Below are 18,441 nucleotides of genomic sequence, written 5' to 3' on the forward strand. Positions count from 1 at the left end.
AAACGTGATTTTCTTCAGCATGTTGATAGATGCTCATGAAAACTATTTCTGATTAATTTTTATTTTAAGCATTAATTTTAATTTTAGCTGTTTCAAATTATTACCTCTAAACACTTTCGTTTATTCTAAAATCGGCACTTATTTTTCAACAATTATGCTTCAGCACTTTCATTTTAATAGCAACACTCCCAAACCAAGCCTAAAGCTGCTTTCATACATAAAACGCAGCAATTTTGAAACTGTTTTCTGTAGCCACATGTAACTTAGCTTCTATAAAAGAACACCTCCCCAGTGTCATCCTAATATCTAAATTATAAACCCAATTTGACCCTTCAGGAAATGGTTTCCTCAAGGGAGAGAAAAAAAAAAAAAAAAAAAAAGAACGAGCCAGATTGTTCTTGTTCTATCAGATTCCATGCATTTATTCCAAAGTAAAGACCCACTCTCCACTAGGTTTCTTGCCAGAGAATTCTCAGTTCTGTTCAACCTACCTAGCTTAGCTCTAAGCATTTGGTGAAGCAACAGACATCAAAACTCCGACGAGCAAAGCATATACACCAAACATAATATGGAAAGCCCAAAAAGCAAATTGGTGCAGTGATACCTCAGGAAATTGGCAACAGAAAAGTTAAAACTTTTGGTAAAGAATCACATAGGTAGCCTCCAATTATTCGGTGATTCAGGAGGGGAACCTAACAAGATTCGCAGCTCGAAAATTACGGCTTCACAGCTTGAATACCACGAGAAAAGATACTGACTAGAATGTTGCCAAGACACAGCCATGGGAACTGAAGACACATGTGGAACAAACAGAAGAAAAGAGATTCACAATTCTTACGCGGCAGAGTATACAGAAAATCTCTTGTCTCACCATCTCCCAGTTTTTCTTTATTCCAGAAGGAAAATCTGAAAGCAGGATCAGTGATGATCCTCATCGTCCCCGTGCCCATCAGGCGGTCCTCCAGGACCCACAACTTCAAGCTGTAAATCACAAATAACGACATGAGAACATTTCTGAAATGGCGAAACTGAAAGCATCCAGTTACTTTTGCACGTACAGCTTCGAATCATTAAAGTATAATCAGGGACTGGAAAATCGGGAGAATAGGCTCTGAGTCACATCCAAAGTATAAAGTTGATGGTGCATAGAGCTGAATAAAATTGTTTAAACCCTGTACATACACCATGCCTTTACATAGGATCCATCCAGAAGACTTGCAACAGTCGTATAGTAACTTGAGACAGTTCCTGATGAATAAAAGTGTGAATGGAATCTATAGCATCCCGATCGCCTACTACTTTACAGAGCAGTCATATTTGAAAAATTTTACTCATACAGGGATCCGTCATCTTGTCTAATAATGATGCAAGTTATGCATACCCATCATTTTCTCTCAATAAGAAGGGATTCCTATGTTTATGCCAGGGACTTTTCACTAAGAATACCAGTCCGTAGGTCCAAAGAGTTTATTGGTCATAAATTCCTTACATCCACTAAATTTAAATTTTATCAGGATTAAGCACCTAGACAAAAATTTTACACCTTAAAACAATGATATGCACTACTCAAAATAATAATATGAAGATGAAATAAATGGAAAAGATAAACTTTTAAACCCCCACTTACAACAAAATATTGTGAACAAACTGGACATTCATGAGGCTTGCCCTTCTCCAACCAAAACCAGACGACATCATGCTCATCCTCTTCAAGGAAGCAAAGAGGAACAAGAAATATTAGCTAATCTTTCCAAAGATAAAAATGAGCAAAAATTCATTAGCATGACGTTCACGCATCATCGTTTGCTCAAAAAAATGCATGCACTAAAACTTAATTTGGATAGTCACCTACCGCCTTCACCACCAGGACAACCCACTATTCTCTTGTCATAATAAGACTTGACAACTGCAGGAGCTTCCTACAGAAAAGCAACTGGTAAGGACCTCAATGAAAGATCAATCATAGTGCTAAGCAAATCCAGATACCATAAAGCACGTAAACCTATTCAGTTATCTCATCCAACCAAATCTTAACTCGTATCCATTTAAGCAAATTATAATGTTACCATGTCCAATTCTCGATAGAATAAGATCTATCGACACTAAGAACTCAAATAGTGCAGAGGAAAACATTGCACGTACTGACCTTTGTACCAAATGGACCGACAGGATTGTCTATATCAAGAAGCTTCCTTCCCTGAAATTAGGCAAAACACATTTTATGGAAGTCAAGTCCATGTCCAACTACCATAACTACCTTGTTTTAGAGATAAAGAAAAGGGAAAATAAATGAGTAGAAAGTCATCATTCAAATAAAACAGAAAAATGAGAGTAGAGAATAACCAACCTCGAGCTCAGCTTCTAGCTCCTCTCGCTCATGGCCAGTTGCAATCGGCATCACATCTTCAACCTTCTTTTTCACTGCAGTTCCTGTCCCACGACCATATAAATCCACATCAATTACACTCATCATCAAGTAGAGATGAAAACCAAAACCATACCCAAAATCCATATCTCCCTCTCTGGCATTAAAAGCTAAGATTATCAATGATTAACAGAAAACAATAAGTTGTTATTCGGCTTAGCCGATAAACGAGAATGTACAAACGCCTCAATGCATTCAAAGTTCCACACAAACACAGTAAAATCGCTACTGAAATGGTGATAGTTGAGGAGAAAAGCAGCATTTGAAGAACGGGAGCGTGAGATGATAAAGACAGTTTTCGCAAAAATATGCGTTAGATCTCTCTACTCGAGCCTTAACCAAGTACGTAGGAAATGAAACAGGAATTGGCTATCACATTCGATACCGCAGTTCCATCAAAGTCGTGACATTACAGGAGCATCTCTGAGCACAAACAAAGGAGAGAAGAGTAGAGAGGAACCTGAGTCGGAGCTGAAGCTGCGATGAACCAACAGAGAAGCGACAGCAGGGGAAGGAGAGGCGATAGACCCATCAGCGACGAGCCGAGAGATGGATGGGGCGGATCGGCGGGAGGCGGATGATGCGGCGCCGGCGGCTAGGGTTTTGAGGTGTGATGATGCGAGCCTCCTCCACATGGTGGTGGCCTCTTGGGACTGAGGACTGTGATCTCAGGTCAACCTCTGAAGAAGCTGTTATCGATCAAAGCAGTGGAGGCTTCTCCTCCTCCTCCTCCGCTATCTATCTGGAATTTGATGTTACGGGAAATGGTAAAAGGGAGGGAACTCGATGGCGGCTCGCAGTCGCTGCTACTTCAGCTCACCTCAGGACTGTGCGGGCCGCGTGCCAGGATGAATGAACTCTTCGCACGTGAGAGTTCGTCGCACAATGCACACGTGCGGAACTGTTTGCTCATTCTTTGAGTTTGGGCTGTATCTTGTCAGGGGGCCATGGTTAAAAATGCAAATAGGATTATAATGAAATACAATGTTTCAACTTCAAGCCCGTTGAAATGGCAAAAGCATGCAGGTGAGATAGGTGAACATCTTCCGCATTATTAATGTCACAATCATTTCGCATAATCATTCTCAATAACATCTTATCCCCCCCAATCACATTATGACAAGGGTGATTAGTGTCAAAATAAGCTATCTCGATGTGCTGAAATGGAAGAGCAGGCACCACTTCGAAGAATGCGATGCGTGTCGACGACGCTTTTGACAAGAAATCCATCAAGTTCTTCATCCTATATTTTCTTAATACAACACCAGGAAGCTCTTTAAGCGCAGTATACAACAAACATAGGAAAAAAGAAAAAGAAAAGATAGACCTAAAGCTACATAGCAACATCACTTCCTAATATACGCACTCGTTTGGAAAAAAAAAAAGTTGTAATTACTAAATGCGCTTTTGCTTCATGGTTCGAGGGTTCACCTCTTCGGTTCGGTCTTCTTCGAGTTTCCTTCTCAGGTTCTTCAGGTCTTGCTCGCTGACGGAGCCATTAAGTCTCTGGTTCAGTGCATATGCTTCACCCATCTTCCTCCTGCACTCCTTGCTAGCAGAGTCATGACCAACCACTGAAGCAAGCAATGAGTTAAGGCACAAACGTGACAGGGCAACAACTTTCTAATTCTTTAGGCCTGATGAAATCTTAATCTTAAAAGGATAAGAGACAGACCTGTTTTTGGATAATCTCTCCCGATTATACACTTGGCCTTCGTTTGAACACTCAGAGGGGCAGTCCAGGGCTCGTATATATACTCCTTTGGCATATCTAGTCATTGTGAATTTAGCCACCTATATCAGAAGGGGGAAGCCAGAGAATACCAATGAAGGAAATGCAATAAACATGGTGGGCTCAACACATACCCTTTAGCACGGGGAGAAAATGCCTTATATAGTTGCCATTTGGATCATATTTCTTCCCAAAAGAGATAGGAGAGTATATCCGGTTATACTGGTCAGCAAGAGATTAGCAAGCTGTTAAAAATCCGGAAGGGATTGGGGGTGGGTGTGGGACCTTGAACATAACAAGGACGAACGAATAAAAGAAAAGAAAGTGAGAAATCATGCCCTTCCAAAGGCGATTCCTGTGATTCTTGATCAATGGGTAAGAGCCAAACCTGGTAAAAGAACGAAGAGCATGAAAGCCAAAGCCAGTTCCCGTTGTTAATTGCCCAGTCTGAATCAATGAGGAGTCTCTCAAAGACATCTCTTCCCTTTTCCCAGTGAACAAACTAGCAGCAGAGATGATCCTCATTCTCATCAACCAGGGACAGAAAGGAAAAGCATTATTAAGAATGTTCTTCCAACTTGAATTTGCTTACCAGATCTCCACGAGTCAAGAAACAGGCTACGCAGTGCCGTGCTAGATGGTGCATCCAACCCCACTTCTTAAGCTACGTCAGCCCATGCTATCGCCCATGAGATAGAAATTTTTGCATATTGTTCCAGGAAACATGAAGTTGAGAATCAGGGATGTTATAATATGTCAGAAAATGAACCTGGACCATGATAGCATCTATCCAAGGGTAGCCTGTTCTAGCTTCCCTCCAAGCAGCGAGCAATTCATCCCTTTCATCCCAAGGAATCTATACTGCCGAAAAACCACGTTCAAATTTCAAGTCAGATCAGAATAACGAGAAAAGAAAAAAGTACAATAAAACAGAAATACAAAAGGAGGAGGCCAAAAGAAGGAGGCTGCGGCTCGCAATTTGCAGAAGGAATCCATCCGAACTCACCTGCTTACAAATTCGGTTTCCTTTCATCCTATCAAAGTTGGGAGTGCCAAAAGCGACAGTATAGAAGAAATCTCTCCACAGCAACTTCATAATCCAAACCAGAGATGTTCAGACATTTAAAGTGTAGAAAGAGAACGTATATAACAAGGTAAGACATAGCCATCCATATACTGACCTGTCCAAGAAGTGAAACTGGAGGTTGAGTGTGCTTTTTGACGTCTCTGTAAACATCATTAAGGCATTGATAGAAGTACCCAGATGAGAGACAGCCAAACTGCCAGAAAAATGAGGTCAAAATGCATGAATACTAAACAAAGAATGGTTTTCTTGTAGAACACCGAGAAATACTTAAAATAAAATTTCCCACTCACTTTTAAGTAAGGGGAGAGAACGGTTGTGTCTGGTTTATCAAATGCAGATGGGTCACCCTTTGGTTTCTCAAAGTTTGCAACCCAAGCCTAAAATAGAATGGAAGCAAGAGCTATTGTTATTTAAACTAGGAAAATCAGAACTGCTTAAATATTCAGATACTGATCTCCAAATTGCAACACCTTATTAGGAAGAAACTCCTTCAATCTCTTCAAAGCTTCAGATTCACCTCCTCGAAAAGGAGTCTCATCGACCTGCAACACATTCTGCTGATAAGGAAAAGTAATCACTCATTAAGAATAGCGAATTTGGAGGTGCAGTTATAGCGTCAAACCAGTTCAGAGTCGCTGTAACCGAGTTCGATTATGGTTGGAACTTCAGAAATCTCCATGGACCCAACATCTCCAATTGGAGGAAGGGAAGAGATTGAGAGGTTAAGTGTAGAAGATTCCCATAAGGGCTTCCCAGCAAGCTTCACAAATGACTGGTAACTCAAAGGCGGCCTTCCCCCGTTCTTTTTCATTAATCCACGAATCAGTATTTACTAGTAATGAAATAATATCAGAAAACTTGATAATGTCCAAAAGAACAAAATCTCAACGCACTTTCTCGATAATATCCGCAGGGTTGAACAGGGTGTGGCTCACTGGGGAGAATGTTTCAATTCCAGCTGAAGATGCGAAGCTCTGCCGGGAAAAGGAATACAATTAACCTGAGGTTATCTATCAATGGAAGGAACTCGACAGGGGTCCAGTTTTGCACTAAATCCTTACTGGAAAAGATATGTGAAGGAAACTTTCACCTTTAATTTCTCATCCAGAGACTGGTAGTATGGTTCAGTGTCATACTCAAAACAGAGCTTGTTGATGTTCCACTGCAGCAATATTTGGCATCTAATTATGAGACAATTGACAAAGACACATCCGAACACCGAACAAAGAAGAAATTACACCAATAGCATGCATTCCCCACTGCAGGACATTGTCATGTACTCACATTGACATCGTCACAGCTCTAAATTTCATACAAATGAAGCCAATTGATCAACTTAGTCGTAGGTGCAACTTTCAACAAAGATCGATGAACCAGCAAGGGGGAAAATCATAACTGGATAACTGCATGCGTTGATTACCTCTTTCAGGCAACGAACCAGGACCTCGCCGGGGTCCCCTTTCAACACGAGCAGCCTCGAGCCGAGCTTCCTGAGGCTGGAGTCCAGGTCCGACAGGCTCTCGAGCAGGAACCGGATCCGGTTCAGGCCCGCCAGGGAGGATCCGGGTGAGAACGCCCTCCGATCCGGGGCCATGTAGCGAGGGTCGATGACGAAGACCGGGTAGAGAAAGCTCGAGGCCCCCGAAGCTCGCTCAAGGGCTGGGTTGTCGTGGATCCGAAGGCCCTTGCGGAACCACATTAGAGAACCCGACCCAGTCGCCATTAATGGGGCTCGGAGGAATCGCGAGTCGCATGACACAGAGAGAAGGGGGAAATGTGAGAGAGCGAGAAAGAAGTTTCAAATGGATTACGTGGAAACGGTTCGCGCCTTATATTTTGATGCCTCGTTGCCATGTTCGGCATTTCGTGTAATTGCAAATTGGCCCTCGAAGTCTTGCTCATGCTTCGATTTTGTCCTGTCCGCGCAATATTAACTTTATACTCACAAAACAAACGAGCCATAAATTTCTGATTTTCATGATGAATATATTTCTAAATTATTCTTCTTCGTGATCTATAAAAAGATTTATCCGGTATAGTGTTTTTTTTTCCTTGGGTATTGGTGCTTTGTGTTATATCAAGATAGGGTACATGCATTTCTTTCCCGTCTATCTCTGCGCCATAAACGAATCAGGGGAAAGAGGTGAGACAACTGAATAGAGGAAGGGGCAAATAAAGATATATGGCAAATTTTAGGGGCAGCTCGAAACTGAACCGTACTGATTTTGTTTTTGTCCCCCCCCTTTTGAGGCAACGTGGACAACAGTATGGTAAACAATATGTGACTGGTTGGGAAGGAGACCACGTATTATGCCACAACGGCTCGGCATCATGTTCAAGTAAATCAGCTTCTGGCCCTTATTTGTAGCCCGCGGAAATCACCATCCTCATGTAATAAATGTATGGCGAAACAATAATCAAATAAGTACGAGGGGACTCCATATTATTCTAAAATAATCTTTATATCTTGTTTGGATCACAAGTTAATGATTAAAGAGGGGTGGGTGGGAGTGAGTTCTTAATATTGCATCATAACTTTTGGTCTGAAAATTATTGGAAATGAGATTGACTATCGACTGTTTTTAAGATTGTCAAGGAACCTTTTAGCGGAAGAGCACAACAATTATTCAACAAAAGAACAGATTAATTTTGACAAATTACATATTAACAATAGCAAATAATTACAGGAGGGAAAAAAAAAGTATAAACTCGGCCAATTTAGTAAAGAGTGAGAAGGGTACAGTGAATAAACTGGTGATAGAGAGAGGATTGAGAAAAAATAAGAGACGTAAGGGAGCGAGTGGAAAAAAAGAAAAAGCTATTATGAACATGGAAATTATAATATTATTTTTAATTTGATAATCTGTGCGAAAGATAAGGTGTCTTTTGATTTTATAATAATAGAGAGTAGAGTTTTCTTTAAGGCATATATATATATCATCGAAGCCTCACATATACTGCATAGAGGAGGAAGACAGCATCGTACAGTGACATAAGTTACTTTCCGTAAATCAACGTGATTTTGAATTTAATTTTCATAATAGAATTTCCCGTGGCACTTTATTTAATTTTTTTTGTTATTAAATCCATACCTCTTCTTAATAACCAAAAAAAGAAAACGTTACCAAAGGTAAAGCTCAACATTATGTTCGAAATCTAACAAAGTATCTAAAACAAACCCACTGATCGAGACCAGTAGAGATTATTAGTCTGCTGTGAGGGCCGAAGGAACCCGTGCTTTCACCGAGAAAAAAAAAAAAGAGACCTACTCCTTTATTTTTCTCGAGATGTTCTGAAGTCCACCCAATCACGTGTGTGGCTTCTGTAAAACATATATATGGTCTACCTGACTATTGGCATAATCATCTTTCCATTAGTTCCACGGGAAACTCGAAACCAAATCAATCTTCGGGGATGATTTCTTCCGGGCGCACCTGCTAAAAGACGGGAAAGAAAGGCCTCATTTAGAGTGATAAACTTTGATTAAAGTTTGAACACAATGAGCACGCTTTGGCTTACTACATACTAGAGGAGAAAATGTCTTGTAAAATTAATAAATTTTGTATCTTACTTGGTCACTTCTGTGATCGCCGAAGCTCGAAGTCCTAACCTTCAGCTCTCCTCTGCTGGTCGTAAGCTCATCCAAAGTCTCGGCATCACAAACTTGGATCCTGCCTTCCATGCCGCCGCCCGATTCAGGTGCCTCTTTCTCCTGATACATTAAATCACAATAATTTTTCACCTTGCGGGCCATGAATGCATAGAAGCATTCTCTAATCAAAGGGACTGAAGAAGAAATAACGCGAGAACGTCCGTGCTTACTCGACGAGATAGGCTGAGGGAGAGTTCTGGGTTCCTTGCTATCTCTTCGTATTCGGCAGCGTCCAATTCCTGAAGATGGTAGGGAGAGAATAGCTTGGGGAGCACATGCTGCCTTATGGCTATGAGGATGAAGAATGGGAGGGGGAATAGGATTCCCGCGATTGGAATCCACGTGATTCCGAAGCACAGGAGCAAGTACACGAACTGGAACAGTGTGAATGCTGCTATGTACTTGAAAGGCACCGATTCAACAAACGAGGCATGCGCTCGCTCAAACACCCTATAAATTGCCACACCTTGTCATGCAACCAATCGACTTTCACAGTGATCACACAAAACTATCGTATGAACTAACTCAAAAGGGCCGATTAGCCCATGAATATAGCCACAAACAACTATATATTCCCCTGTGACTAAAGGTTATATAAGAAGAGTGCAATCTTACTTGTAGCGACGTGCAGGAGTGATGAAGACAAAGAGCATACGTTCCCATAATTGGTTTCCGGGGAGGCTGTCGATTGCCATATAAGCAAAATATCCCCAGAGAACTGATGTTGGGATGAGCTTAATGACTGGGATAGCACATACAGATGCCGCCACCAGGAGTGACTGCAGCAGATTGCTCACTCTTTGCTCATTCACTCGAACGGGCAAGTGGGCATCTATGTGAATCGTGGGATCAGATGCTACTTTTTCTGCTTGGTCCTTTTCGGATTTGGTAACTGCCTCCTTCAAATCTTCTAGCTCCTTAACTACAGGAGAAGTCTGTAGTATGGCATATGAACATTAAACTATATGACCTTAAGAACTATAATCTTTTTCTGAATGAACACAAGAAAGTGTTAAAGGCGATTTCCGGGGTGAGTGATGGAATGGAACTTACAACAGGAGTGTCCTCAATCTCTATGAAAACATCTTGCATCTTGTCATATATCTCCGAGTTGCTAGCTTTCTGCTTAATACTCTCCTTCACGCTCTTTACCATTTTACTTCTAATAAACTGTAACCGAAAAAATCCTCATTTCGGGACAATAAGATGACTTGAAGAATGGTCTCATGCAACTTTTAACAAATTGGATTTCCAGTAGTTAGCTAGGTTACTGACCTGTCTCTTTAGAGTTGCAAGGCTCTTAGTGTGCATGGGAGACTGCGGGAGGACACCATTCGATGGGGGCAACCCAACCAACCCGCAAAGCAAAGTCTGATACAGTTTTATATTACTGGTTGGGTCTAGCCATTTAATTTACGAAGATTCTTACATACCATGAATCCAAGGATTAAGATATCATAGTGATAAGCAGTCGGCTTCTTCAGATTGAACTCCTTCTGTTGTGCTAGCTGCGACGCCACGCTGTGGTCGAAGAAGTAGAGCCCAGCGATCATCAAAGCAGGAATGAAGGCCGCCAAGATATATGTTGGTGGGACCCTGCTCATATCCTAAAATAAAAAATTTCTATTTTAACTTCTTCGGTCGAAGAACCGAGAAGAAATTGATCATTTCATGAAGATCTGGTTACTTTAATCACAGTCCAATGGTGATATGAAGCAGAATCCCACAGCAACGGGCTATACAGCCTCCGCGGAACACCAGAAGCAACTTTACTGGGCATGCTAAAGGAAAGCGCTGTCCAAGCTATTACCATTAGCGGTACCCCGTAATCTGCAGTGAAGCTTCTGAGGCTACCTATAGAAAACCAGACAACAAAGAAAAGACCTTGTTACCGTACGCCCAATCTACCTTTTTAGATTTAAATGCAACTCGATGAGAGATTATGAACCTGTTCCATATAACCAAGATCTCGCCTTCCTGCTCTTCAAGGCGGTGTAAAGAAGGCCAAAGGTGAATATTATCCCTAAGAGTCCATTTGTGTAAAGCCACTGGAACTGATACTTCTCCAGGCTCGGGTCTTCGGCTTCAGGGACTTTAAACTCGCTCACGACTCCCTGCCAGTGCACACATTATTTTGATCAAAAATAGAGATATAGAATTAAGCCTGAGTATATGCTCTAAAAGCTAATTGTAAAGTCATTTCATGGGCAGAATTTGAGTGCACCTTGATGGCCTCTTGAATAAAGAGTACAGCGATCAACATCCCGAAAAGCTCTCCCGCAACTCTTGTGAATCGGTTTATTATGTCGCAGGCGTTGAATATTGCAAGCAAAAATAGCATCAGAGCAGTCCAAACGCACACCCTGCAATCACAACCACCGAATCAGTTGAATAGATTCTTGAACCCACTTGGCTATATACATAGCCCCTTCTTAATTTTCAGAAAAACATTCTCTGTTACAGATTTAATATTTTTGTATCATTTACATATGCTTCTCCCATATCTTGGAAAAGTAGCTACAAATGATCTGACGATAGTACTAAGCTCACGGACTTCCATTGTAATCAGAAAAAAAGAAGAAGCTAACGATAAGTAGAAAACCTTGATCACCAAACCATTTAACTTTCAAAGAGATTGGTGTTCGATCTAAATTACCATCCTGCCCAAGCCAAGTATAGGTCCTGCCCCAAGTCCTCCCTTCCTTTGGCAAAGTTGTAAAGATAAGTGTACATGATGATGGTGGGCTCCGCAACTCCGAGTATTAGAAGTGGCTGTCCACCGAATATGGAGTGTATGATGCCACATATGGCGGTAGATGCCAATGTTTCAACAGCACTCAAGCTTCCATCTGTGAACAACAAAAAGCATCTTTTACGGTTCATGACTCAAAAAGGCTGCATTTATTTGTCGGCAGTAGGATACAACCGCATGCTCGGTTTCCATAAATAATCTTAAAGTCGATCGATCTTTAACCAGCTTTCTGATTCCTGAAACTGGTTTCCGGCATCCGCACACAAGCGATCTCCATGTACAGTATTCTCTGTTTCGTTTCCTCTCAGGTAATATTTAATAGGAGATCGAGTTTTCGTGACACTAACATAATAAGGTTGAAATAACAACTGATTTTCCATGTTCGATTATGTTACGGTTCCCTAAGTATGCTAACACAGAGAGTTGATGAGTTACCTGTATCTCTACTGAGCTGCTCACCGAAGGCAATAACTGGGAGTGCAGAGGCAAAGAAAATATATGCTGTTGGGGCCAAAATCCTGACAAAAAATTTAAACAAGCAGGAACTTTAAGATAAATATGGAGCGATATTTGCAGTTCAAGGAGTATAATTATTTCAACAATATATAGATACCCAATTCCTGAATGAAGACCCGAGATCCAATCTTCCTTGTAGCACGACACTCGACCTCTGAAATCCACCGCTATTCCTCGAAATGGAGATTTGATGCTCTCCATCTCTGATGCAAGTAAAATATCCAACATTGAATTATTTTCTGCATATCCTTGCTAGAACCGATGGCAAAGGAAGGAAAAATAAAAGCTATATATCCAAGTGATATCGCGGTAGCCAGTGTATATCGGACAATTGATCAAGATGACTCCAAAGCTTGATCAGGATATAATAGACTATGTATGGAGGAGAAAGAAACGTAATTAAACAATAAATAGCTATACGGAAGAAGGCATGAATAAACAGATTATATCATCACATTAAGCTACAGTAGTAAGAACGAAAAACACCCATATAATACATATAACCCGACTCGTGTCGTGGAGCTATTGGGAATGGCAGTGTTACCTGAAAAGTTCTGGGCCTCAGAATCTGTTGGGCGGGAAACAAGGCAAATGCACTGTTGTTCAAGTTGTTCAGGAAGACGAAGGGCAGGGACATTCATGGAGGACTTAAATAGGACCAGGCGCGTCAGAACCAGACATTCCGGAAATGTTGATTTGCTGGTCTGGTCCAATCTCACTCTCTCGCGTGAGAGTGGGGCCCACATAGCGAGACTAAATTTCCTGCACAATTATTAAAAGAAATCAACATTGGGCTCTTGCCCCGTTAGTTCTCTTACCGAAAAAGATATCAATATGAGCTGGTGTCGGTTTAAGTATGCATTACTTATTCTTCTTAATTAATGTCTCGACATTCAGTTTGAAATTTTACGAATGGAAAAAAAAATTTGCACTTGAAGAGTTTTACCCACGATAGTTGACCCAGTTCGAACTGAATTAGTTGAGAATTATTAAACTTCATAAAAATATATAATATAGACCAAAAAGGAATGAAAATAATCCATTTTACGAGAGCTTTATCTCAAGAGCTTTTCCGATTCAATTCTGAATTATTCGAGATCATTGAATTTCAGAATATTAAATAGTATATAAAAAAATTAAAATAATAGTTAGTGAATCGAAAAATTTACGTTTCGAGAATTGCAGCCGTTAATGAGTTAATCTTACTCGAATATGAATCAATTAGAAATACACAAGTGTATCAATATAGTCTGAACCTGAATTGATCGGAGTGGCAGATTTCTTTCAACCAAAAGAAAATTAGAATACGTGTTCCGCCAGTGACTCGACAGATTCCTCAACGGATTCTTGGGTTGAAAAGGCAGCTTTCTTAAACCAAACTTCCCCTCTTTGTCCTCTTCCTTGCCCAGGTACGAGGAATCGGTCCATTTATTTATATAATATATTTTGTGGTTCACATATAAAATTGTATGCAAGTTGGCAAGCATCTTGATGTGTTTTATGTTTATGGTGCACTACTTATATTGATTACGTGCCATATAAATAGCATAAATTTTTTTTTTCCAAATCACAGTTTCTTGACGTTTATGACACCTGACGATATATATTGTACAAACTGATTGAAACCCACCTGGCTAGATATAAAACATATGCAAAGGGGTTAACACTATTCCCTCCAAAAAGGGGGTTAATTTTTTTTAAAAAAAATCGATACTTTCCTATCTGTTTCCTAAATATTGCCAAATCAAAAGTTATTAGAAATTAAAGTACGTATTTTAAAAATTATTTAATTTGAAGCCAATTGCTTATTTCCCGTCAAGTTTTTCGTTTTTCATTCATTCACTAGTTTCCCATTAATTTCTTTAAAAAGATAAAATCAAAACAAATGAAAAATACGCAGTAACAAAAGGAACAGGCGGAGGTCAGCGGGGACAAGATATAATTTTCTTCAAGCATCTTTATTTTTATTTATTTCTTCATATAATTTTCTCATTTTTGTGTTTTTTAAAAAACTTAAAAAATAATATTTTTCTAATGAAAAGGTCAACGGAAATTGAAAATGGCCATGAACAAGACAATTCTGAAAATTCTTATTTTAAATTTTAATATTTATTATTTTTAGGAAAGAAAGTAAAGTTTTTTTTAAAAAAATTGAAATTAACGGGGAAAAGGCTTAATGTGAGTGCTCAGGAACAATATATATATCTATTGGCCAACTAATTTGACTTCAAATATATTTCAACCTCAGAAGAAGATTCTAGATATCTATATGTAAAAAGTAAATAGGTCGGTATAGCATAAAGTTTATTGATGCCATCATGTAATTGATGGAAAACACGCATATATATATATATATATATAAAAGCTTATTATACCCAATGAGTTGTATGAATTTTATAAAAAAATTATATTATAAAATTTAAATATAAAAATAATAATTGGTATAGATTTATAGTCCATGTTAATATGTAAATGTTATAGTGTATAAACTTTAATGTGATAAATTCATATTCATGATCGAAAAATATAAATTAAAAGTTCTTTAAGGATGGAATTCATGTAAAATATATGCATATTATTGCAATTATCAATTAATTTGAAAGAATTTGATTTTAAATTTGAATATTTTTGGGTCAAATCGTTCGTCTTAATTGATGAAAAAATGATACTCTTAGAGCTTATCAAAACATTTTAAAACTTCATAATTATGTTATTTATTATAACTGATGTTTCACGAATTAATTTTCTTAAATTTGAATACTTTTAGATAAAATGACCCAATCATTTGAATGAAAAATTTGCTTAATTAAGTTTTTATGAGCTTAGTTATAATTCTTAAAATTTTTAAATTGATTTTGAGTTTATATGATTATAAATGATAATTTATATTCTCAATATGGATATATTTATTCATTAATAATATGACGTGAAAATTTGAAATATTCTTTCATGCATCATTGAATATTTTTTTATGTTCATATTTTATTATTAATTATAATATTAACTATCATCATTTAATTTTTATATTGTATATTAACAATATGAATTAGTAATCGATTTATTATTTATTTATTAGAGTGTTATCAACTATATATATATATATGTATTTGGATTTTAGTAAAAATTAATGAAAAATATATATGATGTCATCATTTAATTACCGAGACATGTATATAGGCGAAACGTGTATTATATACATAGCTAAACCAAAAAACAAATGTTGATATTCTTATCTTCTTCACCAGCCACAAATAGTTTTCTATTTCTTTGACTTTTGACTACCTGCTATAGCTCATCTATCTAACTGATGTTTTATTATCTATTATTATTATAATGGAGAAAGACACGTGATGATATTACATTAAATGAAATATTTTTACTCAATAACAAGTAACAACCATTGAATTAGAATTATAAATCTATTATACATATATAATTAACTTTCATATTTTTTTTATTCGTCGCTCTCCTTCTCTCTTCTCTCGCTATTTCTCTCTTCCCTCTCTTCTGCCTTCGATTGAATGCCACGTATGTTTTATATTGTTTCTAAATCAACTTAATTAATTAATTATTATGTGAATTTTATTTATTGATTAATTTTCAAAATATATACGTTGGTTGATGATCTACGCTAGATCAATATAATTTTTCTTTTGATTGTAGATTTTTTCCCATCGCAAGTGCTAAATCATTTAAAATCAATTTATATTGGTAAAAACTTATTTTAATTTACTAGCAGTTTAAGTAATGTTCTTTCATTTGTGATGTTAAAAATGTCCTTATGTTTTTAATGAAACGCAAGCGAGATTATGCCAACATGTCGATTGAAGCTATTTCGCTTAGGTATTGACTTAGTGGTGACAACAATACGCTTTTAATGAGTTACAAACTTGTACTACAAGCAAAATTTGCCCACTTAATAAGGCTTATTCCAATTACAATTATTGAAAATTCAAATTAAGTTTAGTAATATTAGCTTTTAACGTATCAAAATATTACTTAGGATAAACTTTTGAAAAATCTAGGTCAGCTACACAATTCACGATATATAATTAGTTTTAGTTATAATCTATATTAATTATTACACCAAGTATTATAATAAATAAAAAATTGATGAAATTTTTCGATCCGCGGCATCATTCGAATCTCCGCCCAAATTAAATAATATCACTAAGTAACATAAATATGACTTGCTAGCTTAGAGTCTCGAGCCTCTGGTGGGGGTTGGCTGGTAGCCAGCGGGGACCGTAGTGACTATGTACGGCCATGTCATATGTCCAGTGCCGGCATTTCTATCTATGTTGGTTTTGGCCTGGCCAGACAGGACGTCAAAAGAACATGGCATGCGCGTTGACTGTGACGCGGAAGTTTGTGTCTCAATCACACGTAGGTTCAAAGAATTTTCATCTCTCTCGTCGTCTGATGATGCTCACTTGCTGATTTTTCTACATTCATTATGATTTCTTCTTTGTTTATTTAAGCAAATCAAGACATCACTAATAATATGATAAAATTAACTAGCCACACGTTTATATCATTCGGGTGGACAATGTTCGAGAGTCTTCTATATTGTCTGCACCCGTTATTATATATTCTTTTTAATTATAACATGTATGGTAGGTCGATGATGGTTTCTAATTAAGTACTAACAATAACAAATGGACGTAAACATGTCCCAGAGGAAGGAAGAGAGATTCTGGAAGAAATACAATGTATGGTTTGAGGTTTGAAAAAGTTATATCATTGTTCATACTGATAAATTGTGGACTATCTTCTATCTGCAGTACTCCTCCCTGGCTAGTCTCTGCTCTTATTCTCGTGTTGAGGCGATCGATAGAGTAGAGGGGTTTTCTTTCAGTCTCCAATTCGTTCTCGTATGTTTAGTGCCATGTTCATGCACGTATATATCTTCTTGTCCATTACGTGAAGTATTGAGACACGCACACATAAAAGTCAAATTAATAAAATTAATATAGTGGTAATTAATAATTATCATGAAGTTCCCATTACAATAATCCCATATATCAAGAAAGAGACAAAAAGGTGAAAACCCATATATTGGTTTTTATTTTGGGGAGAACTATGTGTGTGTATATATATATATTATTCGCTCCAATTGTTTATTTCTCAAGGGAAAAAAAAGAAGAATTAATGTAGGAAGAGTGATATCAACTACTCCGTCCCTTTTCGTTGACAAATAGGAAATTCCGAACTCAAGAAGTCAGAGCTCAGCAACTCCTCTAGTCAAAGGTGCCCTACGGGGAGGGAGAGGTTGACTTCTTCTCTTTCTTATTAGAATCTAACGTTTTTCAGGCCTAGAGGAATTAGGGACACGGGCAGACTGCCAGAGCTTCTCTAGCTAACAGCTGCTTCTAGGCTGAGAGCTCTAATGAGATTCTTCATTGATATCCAAACGCATACAACGGTCTACTACAATAGTGGATATAACAAAAAATACCCAAGTAGAAATTACAAGAATCAAATACAATAGTTGACTCGCCGGGCAAACTGCAATGAAAAATAAATGTAAAATCACATCGAATAAGGACACTATAGTTGTAGCAAGCCTCTTGAAACCAATAATCTCGGTTGGCTACCTTTCTGTAATAATTCACTATGGACCCTAGTAAAAATCAGGCTGGGGAATCTTCAATCTAGTCCATTAATCCACGGGTGAATTTCTATCTCCGTTTTTGGATATAGAGCAAAGAGAATACCTTGGGTCAGTATCCATGCGTAGGCTCCTAACACATATCACATTCCTAAACAGAAATCAATTAACTTAATCCTAAATAAACAAATCCCAAGATAGTGAAACCAAAACAATCAAACCAAAGAATTTAAAGCAATCAAGCAGCTAAACTTCCTCGATCGGTTCAAACTAGCGACTGTCTTGATCTGTTCAAACTAGTGAGCATCTCTAGGGGAGCCAAGACTCGTCCAAAATCAATTAACAAAAAGGAAAGCCACAAAAAGATTGATTTGGACTGGCAGGAGGCATAATTAGTCCAGTTGAGAGTGTGGTCCTAATCGGAATGGACATTATTGGTTTTGAAAGTATGGAAGAAGGAGAGCTAATTACAAGGAAAGAGGAAGACGAAGAGTCACCGGATGATCCCAGCCGGAGTTGAATGCGTCACCAGCGGTGAGGTCAGGCGAGGGTTTGGCTTGACAGAGAAAGGTAGAGAGAGATTAGAAAGAGAAAAGGCCTTCCACCATGGGAACTAAAATTCATTCATTGTTTGCATATGGTTTGGTAAAGCCCATCACATCCAAT

The 18,441-nt window shown here is 38.2% G+C and overlaps 3 protein-coding genes across 6 annotated transcripts; all 3 read right to left on the reverse strand.

The window, feature by feature from the left end:
• Window positions 1-609: 609 nt before the first annotated feature.
• On the reverse strand, window positions 610-3,224 carry LOC116211162 (cytochrome c oxidase subunit 5b-1, mitochondrial-like). Its single transcript, XM_031545413.1, has 6 exons — window positions 2,886-3,224; window positions 2,348-2,430; window positions 2,147-2,197; window positions 1,853-1,919; window positions 1,628-1,707; window positions 610-981 (listed from the first exon to the last, which is right to left on the reverse strand). The coding sequence occupies exons 1-6, from the start codon at window positions 3,058-3,060 to the stop codon at window positions 919-921; spliced, it is 519 nt and encodes a 172-aa protein (XP_031401273.1). The 5' UTR covers window positions 3,061-3,224; the 3' UTR covers window positions 610-918.
• Window positions 3,216-7,047, reverse strand: LOC116211145 ((6-4)DNA photolyase). Of its 3 annotated transcripts, none has more exons than XM_031545393.1 (15): window positions 6,665-7,047; window positions 6,335-6,406; window positions 6,138-6,218; window positions 5,867-6,046; window positions 5,715-5,786; window positions 5,535-5,621; window positions 5,339-5,437; window positions 5,164-5,247; window positions 4,927-5,013; window positions 4,750-4,821; window positions 4,546-4,659; window positions 4,292-4,379; window positions 4,101-4,196; window positions 3,857-3,999; window positions 3,216-3,352 (listed from the first exon to the last, which is right to left on the reverse strand). In XM_031545393.1, the coding sequence occupies exons 1-15, from the start codon at window positions 6,965-6,967 to the stop codon at window positions 3,335-3,337; spliced, it is 1,596 nt and encodes a 531-aa protein (XP_031401253.1). In that variant the 5' UTR covers window positions 6,968-7,047; the 3' UTR covers window positions 3,216-3,334. The 3 variants fall into 3 exon arrangements, with proteins under 3 accessions (XP_031401253.1, XP_031401245.1, XP_031401261.1); XM_031545385.1 differs by lacking the exon at window positions 3,216-3,352 and adding an exon at window positions 3,449-3,668; XM_031545401.1 differs by lacking the exon at window positions 3,216-3,352 and adding an exon at window positions 3,449-3,677.
• Window positions 7,048-8,365: 1,318 nt separating this feature from the next.
• On the reverse strand, window positions 8,366-12,869 carry LOC116211129 (boron transporter 4-like). 2 transcript variants are annotated; one of them, XM_031545366.1, is made up of 14 exons: window positions 12,709-12,869; window positions 12,262-12,367; window positions 12,084-12,166; window positions 11,553-11,745; window positions 11,121-11,259; window positions 10,845-11,010; window positions 10,584-10,750; window positions 10,330-10,503; window positions 10,172-10,267; window positions 9,950-10,066; window positions 9,512-9,831; window positions 9,067-9,346; window positions 8,816-8,956; window positions 8,366-8,681 (listed from the first exon to the last, which is right to left on the reverse strand). In XM_031545366.1, exons 1-14 carry the CDS (start codon window positions 12,803-12,805, stop codon window positions 8,646-8,648), a joined length of 2,115 nt encoding a protein of 704 aa, XP_031401226.1. In that variant the 5' UTR covers window positions 12,806-12,869; the 3' UTR covers window positions 8,366-8,645. The 2 variants fall into 2 exon arrangements, with proteins under 2 accessions (XP_031401226.1, XP_031401232.1); XM_031545372.1 differs by lacking the exons at window positions 11,553-11,745; window positions 12,084-12,166; window positions 12,262-12,367; window positions 12,709-12,869 and adding an exon at window positions 11,384-11,483.
• Between the last annotated feature and the right edge of the window lie 5,572 nt (window positions 12,870-18,441).

This window comes from Punica granatum, chromosome 1 (genome assembly GCF_007655135.1).
Source record: "Punica granatum isolate Tunisia-2019 chromosome 1, ASM765513v2, whole genome shotgun sequence".
NCBI classification, from domain to species: Eukaryota; Viridiplantae; Streptophyta; class Magnoliopsida; order Myrtales; family Lythraceae; genus Punica; species Punica granatum.